This window comes from Arachis duranensis, chromosome 1, assembly GCF_000817695.3.
Source record: "Arachis duranensis cultivar V14167 chromosome 1, aradu.V14167.gnm2.J7QH, whole genome shotgun sequence".
In the NCBI taxonomy this organism is placed as follows: Eukaryota; Viridiplantae; Streptophyta; class Magnoliopsida; order Fabales; family Fabaceae; genus Arachis; species Arachis duranensis.
The window spans coordinates 3,174,527-3,193,200 of record NC_029772.3 but is presented as its reverse complement, the minus strand read 5'-3'; the positions used below and the strand labels follow the sequence as shown (position 1 = coordinate 3,193,200).

At 30.8% G+C, this 18,674-nt stretch overlaps 2 protein-coding genes across 6 annotated transcripts; both read left to right on the top strand.

The window, feature by feature from the left end:
• Positions 1 to 1,186: 1,186 nt before the first annotated feature.
• LOC107473262 (probable serine/threonine-protein kinase WNK11) lies at positions 1,187 to 2,196 on the top strand. The gene has a single exon (XM_016092818.3). The coding sequence runs from the start codon at positions 1,324 to 1,326 to the stop codon at positions 2,194 to 2,196; it is 873 nt and encodes a 290-aa protein (XP_015948304.3). The 5' UTR covers positions 1,187 to 1,323.
• A 5,548-nt stretch (positions 2,197 to 7,744) lies between these two features.
• On the top strand, positions 7,745 to 12,200 carry LOC107464727 (heterogeneous nuclear ribonucleoprotein 1). Of its 5 annotated transcripts, none has more exons than XR_002370064.2 (5): positions 7,745 to 8,059; positions 8,700 to 8,926; positions 9,545 to 10,748; positions 11,297 to 11,411; positions 11,502 to 12,200. XR_002370064.2 is itself a non-coding variant. In XM_016083954.3 (5 exons), the coding sequence occupies exons 3-5, from the start codon at positions 8,705 to 8,707 to the stop codon at positions 11,513 to 11,515; spliced, it is 1,440 nt and encodes a 479-aa protein (XP_015939440.1). In that variant the 5' UTR covers positions 7,747 to 8,059; positions 8,195 to 8,319; the 3' UTR covers positions 11,516 to 12,200. The 5 variants fall into 5 exon arrangements, 4 of the variants coding, with proteins under 4 accessions (XP_015939199.1, XP_015939440.1, XP_015939381.1 ...); XM_016083954.3 differs by lacking the exon at positions 11,297 to 11,411 and adding an exon at positions 8,195 to 8,319 and having other exon boundaries at positions 7,747 to 8,059; positions 8,705 to 8,926; XM_016083895.3 differs by lacking the exon at positions 11,297 to 11,411 and adding an exon at positions 8,195 to 8,319 and having other exon boundaries at positions 7,747 to 8,059.
• The last annotated feature ends 6,474 nt before the right edge of the window (positions 12,201 to 18,674 follow it).

The following is an 18,674-nucleotide window of genomic DNA, read 5'->3' as shown; positions in this document are numbered from 1 at the left end:
TGACTAAATCATTTAACAAATATGCATAATACTTGATTGAATATTCTGTTTTGTTAACAAAATATTCTGTTATTTTAACATTTTTGTCGCAATATAGACTTAATTATAAAATCTAAAATGGTATTGAAATCCAATTTAAAAAAAATATATAAGGACTTAATTGAAAATTCGTTGAAACTATAAGGATCGATAGAATAATTTAATTATAATATAATAATAAAAAATATTATTTATACATTAAAATTAATCACTAAAATTAATTATTATATATGTGTATAAATACATATTTTATTTAATTAATTTTTAATACATTTTATATTTTAATATATATTTTACATTAGTAGTAACTCATTTTAATAGGTGATTCTAGTATATAATTGTAAAACTATACATGAAGGAAAGGTTAAAATTAGCCCATTAAGTATAAACTATTTTCTATGACAAGCTAAATTTATCACGCTTAAGTGGTTAATAGAATAACTATTAATTAATAATAATACTATGCATGACCAATAGGTATGAGAATTCTTGTTTTTAATAAGATTCTGTAATAGACAACGCATTCTTTTCTTTCACTTATTGGTTGAGGGTTAAAATTGTTCTTTGGGTCAAGCTCAAAAAAGTTTTACCATAAGAGTCAAAATATAAAAAAGTATGTTCAAATCCAAGGGAAAAGTTGAATTGAATATGTGCAAATCCATATAGAGTTCCATTCAATATTAAATAAAGTACTACTACCATTTTAACTTATGCTCTTAGATTTCGATATAAATACTCAATTCACGTAGCCCATTTTTCATTGAGCTTTTGTCACAAATATCTCATTCTATTCATCACTTGGCACCTTCATTCTTTCTGCAGAGAAAGCAATTAGATTTTCATGGTAACAATCAGTGTGGGGTTCATATACTTAAAAATGTTCCAACACTCCAAAAATGCATACAACTTGAATTCTCTGTGCTAATCAATTTGCCTCCTATGTTAGATCACAAATACCATGCATGCCACTATTTCTTCTGTCTTAATTTCTTAACCAAAAAAATGAAAGAAAATAAAAATGTAGAGGCAATGTAGGAGTTGACTAGTTGAGTATGTTTTATTTGTTTGAGTATATCTTGTTTAAGTACTCTGTGTCTTTGTTTCTTTAGACAGTAATATTTTCTACTTTGTTTGTTGAACTTTTTTTCATTTTTTAAAGAAAATGTAGAATCTTTGTATGAAATGATGATGAATTGCTAGCCTTTTATTTCCAGAAAGAATCTTTTATCTTATTTCAATTTGATTTCATTTTGATGATGTTTGCGATCAATGTTTTGGTGGTAGATGCCTGGCGCTAAAGTTCATCCATCATACGCAGAGTCAGAGACATTCATTGAGGTGGATCCGACAGGAAGATACGTGAGGTACCCTGAACTTCTAGGATCAGGTTCAGTGAAGAGAGTGTACAGAGCATTTGACAAAGAAGAGGGAATAGAAGTGGCCTGGAACCAAGTGAGGCTCAAGAACTTCAAGGATGACCCTGTCATGGTCGATAGGCTTCACTCCGAAATCATGTTGCTAAGAGGCTTCTCTAACGACCACATCATTTCGCTATTCGCATCCTGGAAGGATGACGTCAGCGACACTTTGAATTTCATCACGGAAGTGTGCAGCAGCGGCAGTCTGAGGGAGTACAGGAAGAGGCACAAGAATGTCTCCATGAAGGCCGTCAAGAAATGGTCAAAGCAGATTCTAGAAGGTTTGAATTATTTGCACACACACGATCCCTGCATCATCCACAGAGACCTCAACTGCAGTAATGTGTTTGTCAATGGAAATACGGGCCAGGTTAAGATCGGTGACTTGGGCTTGGCGGCGGTTGTGGGGAGGAGTCACTCGGCGCATTCGGTTCTGGGGACGCCGGAGTTCATGGCGCCGGAGTTGTACTCGGAGAAGTACACGGAGAAGGTGGACATATACTCGTTTGGGATGTGTGTGTTGGAGATGGTGACGAGAGAGATTCCGTACAGCGAGTGTGAGAGTGTTGTGAAGATATACAAGAAGGTGACGTCAGGCGTGAGGCCGCAGTCGCTGAATAAGATTAACAATTCCGACCTCAAGTCCTTCATTCACAAGTGCATCGCTCATCCGCCCTCTGCTAGACCTTCTGCTGCCCAGCTTCTTCACGACCCTTTCTTTCATGACCTTCATTCTTAGTTATCATCAAAACCTTTTCTTTTAGCTTCATCACTCAATTTACTCTTAGATGGGCTTACCCTTCTTATAGTCGAATTATGTTATATGTATATTAAAATTACTCATTAAAATCAGTTATTAGTATAAAATACATAATTAAATTCTATATGTATTTATACTTTTAATTAGTAATTAATTTTAATATACAAATAACATTTTTGTTAATTTTTGAGATTGTAAACTTCTTGTATCGGCTGAAATACAAAACAATTTTGTTATTATTATTTTAAAACATGATCTTTGTTTGCTAATGACAAGGACCTTTTTTTTTTCTGCATTGCAATTAGATATCCTTTAAATTAGTCATTCATTTAACTTTTTATTACATTAATTTAAAAAAATAAAACAACACATCAAAATAGATTTATTGTTTTTTTAAATTTAAATACCAATCTACAAAAATAATTTAATTAGAATTAAAAGTCAAAATTTTAACCTTAAATCTTATAAACCTTAATAAATTCCAAACAAAATCTTAAATATTCCAAATCAGATTTTCATTAGTAAAATCTATCCTCTCTAAAAATTTAGAGCTGTAGCCCTTCCCCCTCCTCATCTGTGGCCGCTTTCATCTTTTTCTATACTGCGCATCTCTTCTGCGACGATCTTTTTCTTTGGCGACACACACCTCTCCTGTGCCGCGCACACATCCCTGCACCTCCTCCGTCGATGCGCACCTCCCTGTCCCCGGTTTCTTCCCTTGCGCCGCACGCAACCGCCCCTTCCTCCCGCGCCTCCCCCTATCTCCTCCCCTGCGTCTCACTCTTTTTTTGTCTTTGGTAATTTTGCTTGTACAAATCTAAAAAAAATTTGTTGAGTTTATTCATGAAGATATGTTATCCTTTTTTTAGTTTAATAAAAGGTTATATTTTTTAATTTATGCATAATATTAGAAATGTCTGTGTTATTTTTTTATCTTTTTTTAAATGTGTTTGTGATTATACTTTTTTTTACATTCATATGTTTAATTTGGAAGTTGTAATTTTAACTTAATTTGGATGTGTTAATATCTAATTTTGGATGTGTTTACGTTGTTCATTATGTAAATTTTTTTACATGAATTTTAGATGTGTTGATAAAATATTTAGAGTGCATTCTTATAATTTTAGATGTGTATTTGAATTTAATTTTTTCTCTATCTAATATGCAATTTAGAACCACAATGCCAATAATTTAGATATGTCAATACATAATTTTAGATGTGTTTATGTTATTTATTTAATTTTAGTTGTGTTTTTGACATAAAATTTAAATATTTTAAATAAGAAAAAATTAATTAAAGTGAGTTTAATTTATTTTTGAAAACTTCTGTGATTTTTAAAAAATCAATTCACGAAAATTCATTACAAAATTTATGATTTGATTTGCCAAAAATCAATATATTGCAAATATGATTAGTTAAAAAATTAAAATAATAAAATATTAAATTTAAAGGCCGAATAAAAGATAATATTTAAAGGATGAGTAACATTTTTCTTTTTTTTGATAGTGGGTTATTCTCCTCAAAACAAATGGAAATATTAAAGCTTAAAATCTGCTCATTTTCTATGGAGCAAATAATATGGCTCTTGAAGTAGAGCTAAGGTTAGTGGTGAAAGTGTAGTCGTGCAATCAGTCTCGGAGACTCTTGTGGAGTCAACTGTCTCGTGTGTTTGTGTTTTTTCTTGATAGAGTTACACTTTCACTTGGAAATTTGCCATCTCATGATTGGTATTTGTAGTTCCTATATTCCTCTATTTGTTCTTTTGTTTTTGTTTTAACTTCTACTTAGTTGGAACTTGGAAGCGTTGTGTAATAATATTGAAAAAACTTTGGCCAACAAAAAGATAAAAATTGAAAAAAAATATCATTCTTTTCATAAGCAGCAAACATATTGTTTATTGATTCAATTTTTTGCATTAACTACCACTAATTATTTTAAAAATGCAGCAAAAATTAAGGAAAAATTTGATTTCTTAATTTTTTTTTATTCTTTTTAGTTTGGACATGTGAGAAGAAAATCGACAGAACACTCAATCAGAAGAGTGTATGAAATGAAAGATTGACAAATGTTTAAAGGCAGAGGAAGATCTAAGAAGATCATTCATGAGATGGTCAAATGAGATTTACATATAAACGGTCTCTTGACATCATTTGATTCATGTAGCCGATTCTACCTAATGGGACAAAGCTTTGTTGTTGTTGTTGTTATTGTATTCTTTTTAGTTTGGATCTTTCTTGTAGAAATAAATAAAAAGATCTTTACATAAAATCATTAAATTTTAATGATAAAATTAGATCTAGTTTAGAAATCTCCTTTAATAATCACAATTTTTTTATATACTTATTGTAGCTCCATTGGATAACAGATTGATGAATCTTGAAAAGATTCTTTACCAAAAATCATCACCTCAAGTCATTGAGAAATAAAAGGATGAAGTAAAAAAAAAAGAGAAAAATCTAAGATATTCCAAAACTATGAAGGTGTGTTAGATCTCAAAATTTTGTCTAGAAATTTATTCTTCGGAGAGATATTAGAAGGAGTTTGAATCAGATTCTCTTTTAGTAACAAATCTGCATTGATCTCATAAAAAACCTGATTAGACTATCTAGAAAAACTTGAACAGTGTGAGAAAATCAAATCTGTGACTTAATTTCAAGACCTAAAGGAAAAGCAATCATTAGGACTATGAAAAACAAACTTAAAGATGGGAAGTTCGTTAGAAACAAAACAAGATTATTAAGAGAGACATTCATAAAAAAAATTTGTTCATTCTTTATCAAAATAACGAGCTTTCGCTTATTCAAATTTATATTGACGATATCATCTTTAAAGCAACTAAGATATCATTATTCAAACACTTCGTTAAATTGATAAAAAAATAATTTTAACATAAATATAATAGGAGAATAGAACTTTTTACTTAGATTTTAGATCAAACGAATTGAGAAAAAAATCTATGTCCATTAGTCAAAGTAGTACAAGGAGCAATAAGTTTAATATGCAAGATGCTAAGGCGATGAGAACTCTATGCATCCATCTTAGATCATTGATGGAGAAAGTGAGTCTAAGATCACTTATAGAAGAATGATTAGATTAATTACTTCTATACCTCATAGCCAACAAACCTGATGATATCAAGGTTATTTACGGGTACGAATAATCAATTACCCAATCAAAAATAATCCAAGCTGATTACTCCATTATATATATAAACTTTATCACTCTAATCCTAATTTTTTCGCCAATTAGCAGCCACCTCTCATTTCCCTCCCTTTCTAAGGGATAAATACTATTTGGTCTTTACGGTTAGGGTGAAAATTGAAATTATTTTTAACATTTATTATTTTTGTTCAAAATCATCATTAACATTAATAGTACTTTTAAAATCATAAGAATAAAGCTAGGGAATCAAAAGCATATCAGCCAAAACTCAGCCAAATACTTTTGGATGAATTCAAAATTTTTATGAGTTAATATATATGGATGTTTCTTCTACTAAGTATTAGAATGTTTCTTTTTCATATTAAATAGATGTTTTTTTATATATTTTTCAAATTTGTGATTGTTAGAAGTGGATAAATTAATGTGAAAAAAAAGAAGAAGGTTTTTATAGGTTTTAATTAAGTTTACTTAATCAATTTAAATTTTTTAAATTTTAAATTTAAAAAATTTAAAATTAATTAATTATTGATATAAATTAATATAATTTTATTTAATTTTTTGCTGATAAACTTTTAATTCCTTATACTTTTCCAAATCATAATTGAAATCGTCTAATTCTGGTCCTTAAATAAATAATAATCCTAGGCGCTTCTCCAATTTTGATGGGTTCTTCATACTAGCAACTAGCAGGGCCACTAATCAGCATTCATTTTTTAAAGTGTGAGAATCGGCAGAAGTATCTTAGTTGAATGGTTAACTCGCTAACTTATTTAAATAAGTATTGGAGGTTCGAAACGAGGACTCTCACTCCACCTTACACCAATGATACATGATTAAAATCTCTTCCACCATGCCATTTCCACAAAACTACATGCATATTTTTCATTACACTTCTTTCGTAATACATAACTTTCATACCAAAAGGTTGAGTTAAACAATTGAAATCTTAAGACCACTTATTCACTAAGACTATATTTAAAAGAGTAAAATTAAAAGAAAGAGCCTGAAAGACAAAATAAATTAGGAGAAGATTGTGAAGAATAGTGTTAGATATAAATGAAAGATTGTAAAAGGTGAATTTAGAGTATAAAGTTTTGAATAAGGATAATTTAAAAAAATATTAATAAAATTTCAATTTTTATCTTTAGAAATTTTAGTTTTTTGTATTTCTATTTTTTATAATATTGAGTCTTAATTTTTTAGTCTCAATTTCGGTAACTCAAAAATCACCCTTTCTCCCCGAAACTGATGCCTCAAACTCTCATTTGGGTGTTTTCTTTTCCTATTCTCTTGCGCTACCATGTTTCCGTTTAATCATGTTTAGAATATTAAAACAAGTATTTAGTAATAATAAAAGCTAAGGTTGATACATCTTAATTTAGAATAAGATATGTTCGTTATTAAATATATCTAGTACTTATAAGTAACCTAGAAAAACATGAGAAGTTTGCTTGGAATTGTAATGATGTATGGGTGTGGAAAAAGGCTAACTAAATTAGGCTATCCAACCTCTCTATTGATAATGTCATAATTATATATATTGGTTTTAGATTATTACTTTCCTTCTTACAAATACTAATGGAATTTCCTTGGTTGCATGTGCATAAGAATTTATTATTTTTAACTCAAAGAAACAGCTATCTTTAATATAAATTGAAATTACCGTCTATTTAAATATAATTTAATTATAACTAATTTAAATTATTTAAATAATTATTTTATTAGTTCAATTAAATAAATATTAAAAATTTAAATTTTTCTGTATATATCGTAATTTATTAACCAATAACAAATTTTTAAATAAAACTCAAATTCATAATAAATTTACTGAATTAAGAGATATAATAAAAAACAAAAAAAATAAAATTTAATTATCAATTATATTACGTATATATAAAAAAATTAATCAATAAATTAATCACGTTATATAAAATATATATTTATATATAAATATATAATAATTAATTTTTTGTGTGCATATATTTTCTCAATCAATACGACATGATCAAATTATTTTAATAATTAAATTTATTTAAGTTAATCCAATAACTCATTAACATAAAAAATAATTGAAAAAAAGAAAGAGATACATAAGAAGACTTGATTGTATTTGATAAAACCATTTCTTATCAAATTAAGTCAAATACTACATTTTCAACAAGAGTCTTACTACACAAGCCTTGTAAAAATTGTTTTTCCTTTTTTCAAAAAATAAAATAAAAAGACATATAATCCAATTAAGCAAACCCAAATTAATAATTTACATATTTTCTAAAAAAATAAAAGAAAAAAAGAAAAAAAAAAACAAATAAATCAACCTTTGTTGTCATCTCTTGCCTCCTCCAAACGAAATATTTCTTACACCAGAGGATCTCCATTGCAATCTCTCTCTCTCTATTTATAAATAAATATAAAAATTGTTAGCTACAAATTCCTTTTCTTTTCCTTTAAATTAAGACAGTGGAATTACCAAGAAGAAGAGATAAAAAAGCAAGAGAGAGATATATATAAATAGAGAGAGCGAGAGTGGGGATGATAAACACATCCTCTGTTTTCATTCCCAGATTTTCTTCCTCTTATTGAAAATTTTAAAGAACCAAAACAAACAAAAAAAAAAAGAAAAAAAAAAAGAAGAAATTTCCATGCCCATGATTCTTCCTATATCTTCATCCTTAAATGGTAAATTTTTATTTTTTTTTCTCATCTGGGTTTCTCGATTATGTTATTTTTTTGTCGTCCCTTGATCTAATAAGAAGCTTTCTGAAAATTTTCATCTCTGATCTGGTTTTTTATTTTGTGGGGTTCTGAGATTAGATAACAAAGTTTGGTTTTTGACTGATACTCGGAAGATCCGATGCTGTTAGATCGAATTTGACAAAAACCCACTTCGTATCTGATCGAAGCATCAAACTGGGTTCTGTCTGAATTTTTAAGTTAAGGTGTGTCTTTTTGTGTGATTTTTTTATTCTTCGTAGATTCTTCTTCATCTACATTTATGATCGGTTTTGCTTTTGCCTTTGCTCTTGCACTTGTTGATGGAGGAAAAAAGATTGGATTTTTATGCAGATTGAGCTTGAGTGCTTGTTAATCTTCAAAACCATTCGATTAGATTGATTCCTAGACTTGAATTTTCTCCCTCATTGAATGATTTAGAAATGATTATTGAATTTCGGTTTTTGTTAAGTTTTTAGTGCTTTTGATTTTGGTGTTTTTGGTTTGGCATTAACTTTTGACTCAAATTGATTGAATTCTCTTCAATCTCGATATAGAAAGTATAGAAAATTGGTGATTGATGGTTTAACTGGTTGTTTGATATCAGAACAGATGGAATCGGATCTTGGCAAACTCTTCATTGGAGGGATATCTTGGGACACCGATGAGGAACGTCTCAAGGAATATTTTGGAAAATATGGGGAAGTTATAGAGGCTGTGATCATGAGAGATCGCACCACCGGTCGTGCTCGTGGTTTCGGCTTTGTTGTCTTTGCTGATCCTGCTGTTGCTGAGAGAGTCATTGTGGATAAGCACATAATCGATGGCCGCACGGTGAGTTGCTTAATTGTAGATATAAATGCTTGGCATTGTGTTGCTACTGTGTGTTTTTGTGGCCTTCAATTGATTTAACCCTTTCTAAACTTGTGATTTTGATAGAGATCATTGTGTCCTTACTCTTTAGATTTTCTACTTTGCCAATGAATGAAATCTTGCATCGATTCGGCTCTATTGGCTTGATTATGTACTTTCTAACATAATGAGCAATGGTAGAGCATCCTAAAAATTCTCCTAAACATCCTACTAGTCACTATATGATGATAAAATGTAAATACGCCAATGAGTCATAGCTCAAGTGGCATTTGATCCCCCTCCCCCTCAGATGTCTCGAGTTCAAGCCTCTCCAATGTGACCAGAAGTATCAATAAATACGATCAACGTCTTGGAATCCCCAAAAAAACAATCAATTCTCCCAATCATTTGGTTATTAGGGGGATGTTTAGGATGATAAGTTAGCAGGGTTATGGTGTCACCTGATCCATTAGTTGTCCCACCTAGTGGAACAAGAGTTGGTTGTTCTTGAATTTATGTACATTAGATCACACTTGATCCTGTTTAGTTTAGCAGAATATGAAACGGAAAATGTTTTGTTGATATTCGGTTAAATTTCAGGTTGAAGCAAAGAAAGCTGTTCCTAGGGATGATCAGCAGTCCATAAATAGACAGTCCGGTAGTGCGAATGCCTCTCCTGGTCCTGGGCGCACGAAAAAGATCTTTGTTGGAGGTTTGCCATCAACTATCACAGAAAGCGATTTCAAGAAGTATTTTGATCAGTTCGGTACAATTACTGATGTTGTAGTAATGTATGATCACAATACTCAAAGGCCAAGAGGTTTTGGTTTCATCACATTTGATTCGGAAGAAGCTGTGGATCGAGTTCTTTATAAAACTTTTCATGAACTGAATGGGAAGTTGGTCGAAGTCAAGAGAGCAGTTCCGAAAGAGCTATCCCCTGGCCCCAGCCGAAGTCCATTGATAGGATATAACTATGGTATAAATAGGGCCAGTAGCTATCTAAACAACTATGCTCAGGGTTATAGTATGAGTCCAATAGGAGGATATGGCGTCAGGATGGATGGTAGGTTTAGTCCTCTTACTAGTGGTAGAAGCGGGTTTACTCCATTCGGCAACACTGCTTATGGAATGGGAGTGAATCTTGAGTCAGGATTGAGCCCAAGCTATGGAGGAACTTCTAGTTACGGGAGCAATATAGGATACGGTCGAATATTTAGTCCTTTCTACAGTGGAAACTCGAGCAGATACACCACTCCTATAGGCTATAGTGGGGGAAATAGCAGAAGCGACTCTATCATGAACTCACCTTCTCGAAATGTCTGGGGAAATGGAGTCCTGAATAACGCTAATAACGCAGTCAGTCCTGGTTCTTTCTTGGGATCTGGAAGTGGGAGCTTTGGTGTTTCAATTGGAAATAGTGGTGCTAATTGGGGTCCATCTATTCCATCCCAAGCCGGAGGAGCTGCTTCGGGCTATGCTACGGGGAATAATGTTTATGAAGGTGGAGAATCCGGCTTTGGGTTAGGCGGGGGAGGGTATGGAAGAAACAGTGGTACGGGTATGACTCCATCCTCTACGTTCGCTGCATCAACTGGTAGTTTTGAAGGATCCTATGGGGATTTATACCGAACTGGCAGTGGTTCAGTTTACAATGACTCTGCTTGGCGAACCGCTTCTTCTGAGATGGATGGTTCTGGCTCTTTTGGTTATGGTCTTGGTGGTATTGCTTCAGACGACCCTGTAAAGACTTCTGAGGGTTATATTGGAAGCTACAATGTTACAAGTAGACAATCTAATAGAGGTAAACATCTTTTTCTTCATTCTTATATCTGAAAAAATATCGGGTGGTAGATATTTTATAATTGAGAAGATGGACTTCTTTTCTGCATAGATGTCTTTAAGCTAAATATCACCAAGTTGATAACTTGCATATACCGAGTATTCTTGGTTGCTGAATTTTAAACAATGCATAGCTTCATTCTGATTTTCGATAAACTCTTGATAGCTTTCTCAGAACTGTTAACATCAATCTAGAGTAGAATTTATTGCTTGCACCTTCTTGTACATATGCATACATAGGTAGAATTTATTCCATGCGTCGATCCAAATGCTTAGGTTTCTAGATCACTTCCTTTTAAATTCATGTCGTAATTCGATGTTTAATTCTAAGCTATATCAACTTGAAAAATGCTTAAATTCAGACAAGACCACACAATCTGATGTTGAATGTGGATGACTGATGCTTAGCTAATTAAAAGTATAAGCAACTAATTTGCGTTGACCTAGTGGTTAGCTTATTGGTCTGTTTAACCAAGTATCGAGAGTTCGAATTCTGCTTTGTGCATGCAGCAACCCATTAGCCAGCAACAAACCTTTAAATGGAGCTCAGATCTGCAGTGGATCAGTCCTTGGCCTATTGATCTAGGGGATACCATGGGAAATCCAAAAAAAAAAATATTAAAAAGTATAAGCTTGTTCAATAACCTATATAGAATTTTCGAATCATTTTATTTCGGCAGTTGCTAAACATCTGCTATGTTTATCTTTGCTTCAGGAATTGCTGCTTAGGAGATATGATATTTGGTTATGTCACAGTAACAGTAGATCAAGCAAACTGGTCAGAGAATTAAAATGAGGTATTTGTGAATTCATAATGAGAGAAAATCTGCATCAGTCATATATATATATATAACAAGAGAGAAAGGTGTTCTTTTGTTTTGAAGTATACATATTCGAAAAACACAGAAAGCAGTTACAAGTGATTTTGTGTATGGTTTCCGGTTCCTTTTCGATCGGTCGCTTTTTTTTTCCCCTCCCTTTTTGTTCTTCTTTTTGTGGATTATATTTTTCAAGAACTAGGGTTCCTTTCTTGGAATTTGATTGAGGTGTAAAATCAGATTGCGGGATATATACTCAAGAAGATTTGTTGCAATAGTGTACTATTGCGTCTTGGCAGAGACGCCTTCTCCCCTTGTTAGTTTGTTTAATTATAGAGGATTATTAATTTTTTTTAAATTTCTTTCTTTTTTTCTTTTTGCCATTGTAATGCCTGGCACAAAGGTGTTTGTTCTTGTCACCAACTTTTTTCTTTTTTTCTTTCTTTTTTTTTTTGTCTGGAATATGTAATTCTGAGATCAAATTGTAAGTTGAGGTGCAGTTTGATTTTATCAAGTGTGAAAACATGAGTGGGATTTGCCTTTATGGGATCCCAATCAAATAATTAAAGTTTATGAACAGTTTATTAATTTTTTTAGAGTTATGTAACTTTACACTTCAGTCTATTTTTTGAATCAAAGTTCTGACTTCTGTCTATATTCTGTTAAAAAATGTTATGTGCATACCCTCCAAATCGGCACCAATGTATTTATATAAATGTATTTATATATAAATATATGTGTTGTTTAATTCATTTTCAATATTTATTTTATATTTTAACATATATTTTATACCTGTTGTTAATTTGGTGGATAATTTTTGGTGTATCCTTAGCATGGTTGTATCTTGTTTGGTTGTTAGAGTAATCATAAATGTTATGTGCATACCAAAAATCAATCACTAAGGTTCGTTTGGAAAGTTTCAAAAGTAATTTTTTTGAATTTTTGACTTATGAAAAATAGTAGTATTAATGTCTGGTGCAATTTTGAAAACCAATTTGCAATTTTTTAAGAAGTTATTTAGGAGCTTATAGAGAAGTTAAAAAAAAATGACTTCTCTCATAATACTACTATTTTTTATCACATTTCTATAAAATAAGCACTTTTAAAACTAAAAACCCAATACAAAATAATTTATTTATAAGCTACTTTTAATATAGTCATTTATTGTTTAAGTTATTTTTTCAAAAGTAACTTAATTAAGTTATTTTCCAAACTGGACCTAAATCAGTTATTATGTATTTGTGTATAAATACATATGTTGTTTAACTCATTTTTAATGTGTATTTTATATCGACAGCAGATTTTTTTGTACACAAAGCATAATTGTTGAGCAAAATATTGAAATTACTTACAAAAAAATCATCTTGCTACAAAATTACTCTTGAAAGATTATGTCACACTGACAAAAAGGTTCATTTTTTGGTAGATTAGAGAAACAAATCAAGTCCTTAGTGCACAATTTTTCTATTTTTTTAATATTAATTTTATCAATGGCATCCTTTGGGGAGCAATTTTCTTCATGATATAATATTTCATGGGTAATTTTGGTAATTCATTATAGTTTTTTCCAACACAGACGCAAAAAGAATAATATATATAGTGATTAATTGAATCTGATGTTGATAGGTTGGAGAAATATGGTATGGTTCAAAAATAGTAAAATTTTATATTTGTGGAGCTTATGCTTATTATGAGATGCAACTTTTATGGTTATTGATCTTTGGTGGTTGTTACTTTCGTGGGATTCTATCCTTTCAAATAAGAATTCAGATTTGGATCTTCTACTGAAAGTTATGTGTGGTCAAGCTTTTATCTTATCCCTAAATGGATTGCTATTTGTCTTCTGCTTCTATCTTCATCTCAATTTTGGACATTATCGTGACAATTTCATTTGCTTTTATTTTTTGGGGAAAAAAAAACTTTTTGGTAAAATTTTATTGGCCTATGTTTGGTTTCTTATGGAAAAGCATCAGCTAAGTCCAAAAATGCTTTCTATTTTCAAACCTCGGTTTTGTTGTACCTGAAAAAATGGTCATCCAAAAATGGTTTTGAAATTAATGCTCGGTCATTATTATTATTATTATTATTATTATTAGTTAAAAGAAAGAAGTCTTAACTTATAGTTTTAATAAGAGAAGATTGAGTTGTTTCCAACATTAAGTATTCTATTTTTAGATGTTCTTCTCTGAGTGTTTAGATAAGCAATGAAATTGAGGTTAGATGCATTTATAGAGAAGTACCCGTTTGAATAGATTGGCTAAAGAAGCGCATATTTATCTATGAGAAGTTATATTTGTACCATGTTTTGGTCATTATTAAGTATATAATTTTTTATGATACAAAAGATAAACCAAACTTTTATTATGCAAGAATTATAGAATATATATTATGCAACTTTATATTTTTATTAAATGTAATTTTGTATAATATAACCATGAATTTCTATTTATAAGTGAACCTATTACTTACATTAACAATTTAAGATAAATACAAAAAAAAAATGATGTCTCATATCTATTTTAGTCTTTAAAATTAATATTCTAAATGTATTTGACAATAATTGAAAGGTGTTTTAGTCTTAAAAAAAAAAAAGAAATCAGAGATGGTGACAAAGGTACTATAAGTGTCTTTGTGTTAGTTTTAAATCGGTGGTAGAGGGTACTTCTAAGTGTGGGTACCTCTAAGTGATTTCGATACTTAAGTCAGTAAGAGTCTTATGCAGGTTTATAAAAATTAAAATTAAAAAATATCTAAATTTGATAGGATATTTATAAAGGTAAGTGATAACTTAATCACCATTTCTAAATCTTTTTTTCTTGTAGTAGTGAGTGATTTTTTCTTCAACAGAAGTAATTGTTATTCTGTAAATAACATCTAAAGTAGTGCAATGACAAATTATTACTTGTCGCACAAATTGAATTGGGTAAGGGTTGTAGTACATGTGCTCCAAGTAGGTCGGGTAGGTCAACTCGCGTAGCCTTTGAAATGATCTTGAATCTAAATACCTTTTATTAGGTTTAGCTAGGTTTTTGGCCATGATTTTATTCTTCTGAACCATGATATGAACAATTTATTTAATAAGTTAATTTGATCCTTAATTTTTTAAAAATGATCATTTAAGTCTCTAATTTTGAAAAAATATGACTCTTATTAGTCTATAGATAATAATTTGTCTCACAACTATTAGAGTAGTGCAGATATAAGCAATTGAATGATATTATGATATTGTAATAATTACTTTACATGAACACTATTTAATTATAGTTAATTCGACATCAAAAATTGATTTAAGTGATTTGTTTGAGTTAAATTTTAAAATGGTTCCTGAACTTGCAATTGAGTCTCGAACTTGTTTTTAGACTTAAAATTGTCTCTAGACGTAACAACTATTGTCCCTAAGATATTTTCTGACGAATATTCGTAAAGGGAGTGATGACGTGTATGGAGGAAAGCTACAGTGAACAACCAACGGCTATATTACGTGGCAATTATAAGATTTTGACTCAATTTAGTCCCTATTATTAGTTTATAACCCTAATCCCAATTTGAGGTCTAAAAAGTGTGATCCCCTACCTTTGCTAGCTCCATCAGATTGATCATCACTCTTTGTTCATAATCTCCATCTTACTGTAAGATTTCTCCAAGTTTACCTTTAACTTCAACTTCTACCCTCTTTTCCTTTTCCTCTCCCCACCATGGTGAGCTCTCTCTTCCCTCGACAGGACCACTTCCGTGGTAGGCGACCAGCACGGAAGCGGAAAAAGGTAGAGCGAACTGTCGAATTTTGGATCTTTCCGGATAAACTGTTTTCAGATAATCGATGATCACATGGTTCTCGACATTTCCAAGGTCATCAAAAGGAAGAGAAGGTAGCTTAGCAGTGGGAAAGAGGCCAGCAACACGACATCGACGGCAAGTGGAAGAGGATTTGGGGCAGCGGAAACGGGAGTATGTCTAGCAGCGAATCCGGTGCTCTCGTTGAAGAGAGAGGGATCTATTTTGGAAGTGACGAGGTGGCAACGGATGGAGTGGAGATCGAAGGTGGAGAAGGAGGAGAAAGACAGGGCATGGAGCTCTTGCTGTAAGAGAGTTGTAGTGTCTATTCGAGCTAGGAATTCTATGTTGAGAAATTGCTACTGTTGCAGTGGCGCGATGGCAACTGCGAGGTAGCTGAAGGGATTTGGAGAAGAATAAGAGAATTAGTGAAAGACAAAGATACAGTAACACCAGCACATTAAATCCCTCTCAATACTCAAAACGACGTCATTTTAGTTGTATTTGGGTGCCAGAAAAGAAATGACGATGTTTACAAGTTCAACATGGTCTCCATCCAACCACATCATCATTCGTCGTCAAAAAATATGACGACCATTGTTAAATTCAGAGACAAATTTGAGACAATTTTAAATTAAAAAAGAGTTCGACACTCAATTGCAAGTTCATAAAATATTTTGAGATTTAACTCGACTTAATTAGCATCTGACAATTTTGATTTAATGAAGTCCAATGAATCATTTTTGGACACTATATTTATCATACTCTAAAGTTGTCTACATAAAATAACCATTACAATGGAATGATATTTAACTATTCAAATCAGCATTGCATTATGGTTGGTAAATAAAAATTATATTTTTAAAAATAGGTTTTTTTGTTATTTTAAAAGCTTAGAGATTAAATTGACTTATTAATTCAATTGCAGAGATCAAAATAAATAATTAAGTATTACCTAAGAAAAATCATTTTTGAAGAGCTAAGTTTAGTTTCAATTTCATCTGCTATTAAGAATGTTAAATTTATGTAGCTCCCACTCTAACTTAAACTTTTTTTCCCCTTATCATTGTATTGGTTCCGTTTGTTTTCTATAAACAATTTATTTCTAGATGTATACAAATTTCATATTTCTAAACAAGATTTTTAGTTTGTTCAGCGTCAGAGCCTTGAAAAGTGATTAATTTGTCCAATATTCAACTCTACCTTTTTCAAGCACCAACTTTATAGATTCTATGTTCATTCCAATGGGAAAGTTTGAAAAGAAGAAACAAAAGCGTCCCAAAGAGGCCAAAAGGTCAAAAAGCAGATACCCCCGGCAGTCATCACTCATCAATTGGCTTAATGTGAATTCAATGAATCTGGTTTTTTTAGAATAAAGTATATTTTTTGTTTTTAAAATGTATTAAAAATTAAAAAAATATTATTAAAATTTATTTTGTTTTAATTTTATTTTATAAATGTTTTATTTATATTAAATATATTTTTAATAAGATTCAAATTGAAAATTTTTAAAATAAAATTAAAATAAAATAAAATTTAAAAATATTTTTAAAATTTTTAACAAATTTTAAAAAAATATATATATACTTTATTCTTTTCGTTATTATAAGGTGAAGAGGTGCCTAATTTCTTGTTAAATACACAAAGAGAAAGGATCTCTGTATAAGAGTTCTTTGTTAATCCATGTCTAAATGACAAGAAGCTATATTTTTCAAAAGGGGATAATCGCATAGTTAAGAGTTAAGACTTCATCCAAATCATGTAGAATCAATAAAAATATTTATTTATTTATTTATTTATCTATTTATTCTACATTAACACCGCATAATTACTTCTTTTACTTATTCTATTTAGATAAGATCTCGTGACCATCACTCTTGAAGCAATGGTACACATACTGCTCACCCATTATTCAAGGTTTTGATTTAGAGTTTAACATATGAGAAAAATTCGTATTAGGAAACGTAATAGCTTTCCAAGCTGGATTCATTAAATTCTTGATAATATAGGCTAAATGTTGGTGGCGAAAATACCTAAAAAAAAACTCTTGGGTTATATTTTTTTATAAATAAAAAATAGAGTAAAATACATGTTTTTAAAATTAATTTTAATATTTAATTTAATTTAATTTTATTATTATAATTAAAACTAATTTCAATTTTATAGATATTATTAATTTTTGACCATCAATCCTATATTCCTATCTGAGCCAATGAATAATAGCTCAAATGGCATAGACTCCCCATATTCAATTAAGAGGTTGCGGGTTCGAGTATCCTATCTTTCCAAATTTGCCAATGAGTAATAGTTCAAATGGCATAGTCTCCTCATACTCAATTAAGAAGTTACGGATTTGAGTCTCCTATCTTTGGTAAAAAAAAAAAACATCCTATATTCCTATCCTCATCGCTAATACATCTTCCACGGCCATTCTTCCATCTTATCCGCATCATTGCTACCGCAATACCACCCGTACAACAAGGATAAGAAGAACAAAATACATAACTCAGGCATAATATGAATATGAATCAAATAGTGAAATATAAATTGTTTATTTAAATTTGGAATTAGAATGTATAAGACTTTCCCTTTTCGAGTAAGAGAAAAATATTCCTTAAATGAAACAATACAAAATTCTTACTTATCTCTCTCTGGTTGACTCTCTTTCTTTTTTAACTTCTTCCTCTCTCTTAGTTGTTACATAATAAATTTGACACTACTTCTATTTTATTCCTCTATAGTATTCCTCATTTCATATATCATAGTCCTTCACCTACACCGATGACTTCCTCACACGTTTGCTTCTCTATTTTGGTATTGGATTATCTGACCCAATTGATTTTTCATTACTCTCAACTTCTTCCATTCGGCCTCTGATAGCAGATGATGCTAATGGGTTCGTATCAATTATTCCCCCCATAACAATTACCTTGTCCTCAAAGACTTCATTAAGAAATATCTTGGTGAGTTCTCCTCCAACTGATCCGTGTAGTTTTCTCCTTTGATGCACTCTGCCATTCGACGAATACCTACACCTCGCTTGTGCCTTCCCCTATTTGCATAATTCGGCTGTCAATAATAGCTACAGGGAGGGGTTTAAATGGCAGTGATGGTGGCAGCAATTGAATATCAATAGCACTACCGATCTCTTCTTTATATTCCTTCAGCAGTGACATATGGATGACATTGAGGGTTAATGCATCTCAGAAGAATAAAGTCAAAGTCATAATTTTTCTTCGTCATCATCTTAACGAAGAATTGAAAAATAAATATCTCATACCAAAAGATTCTGCAGA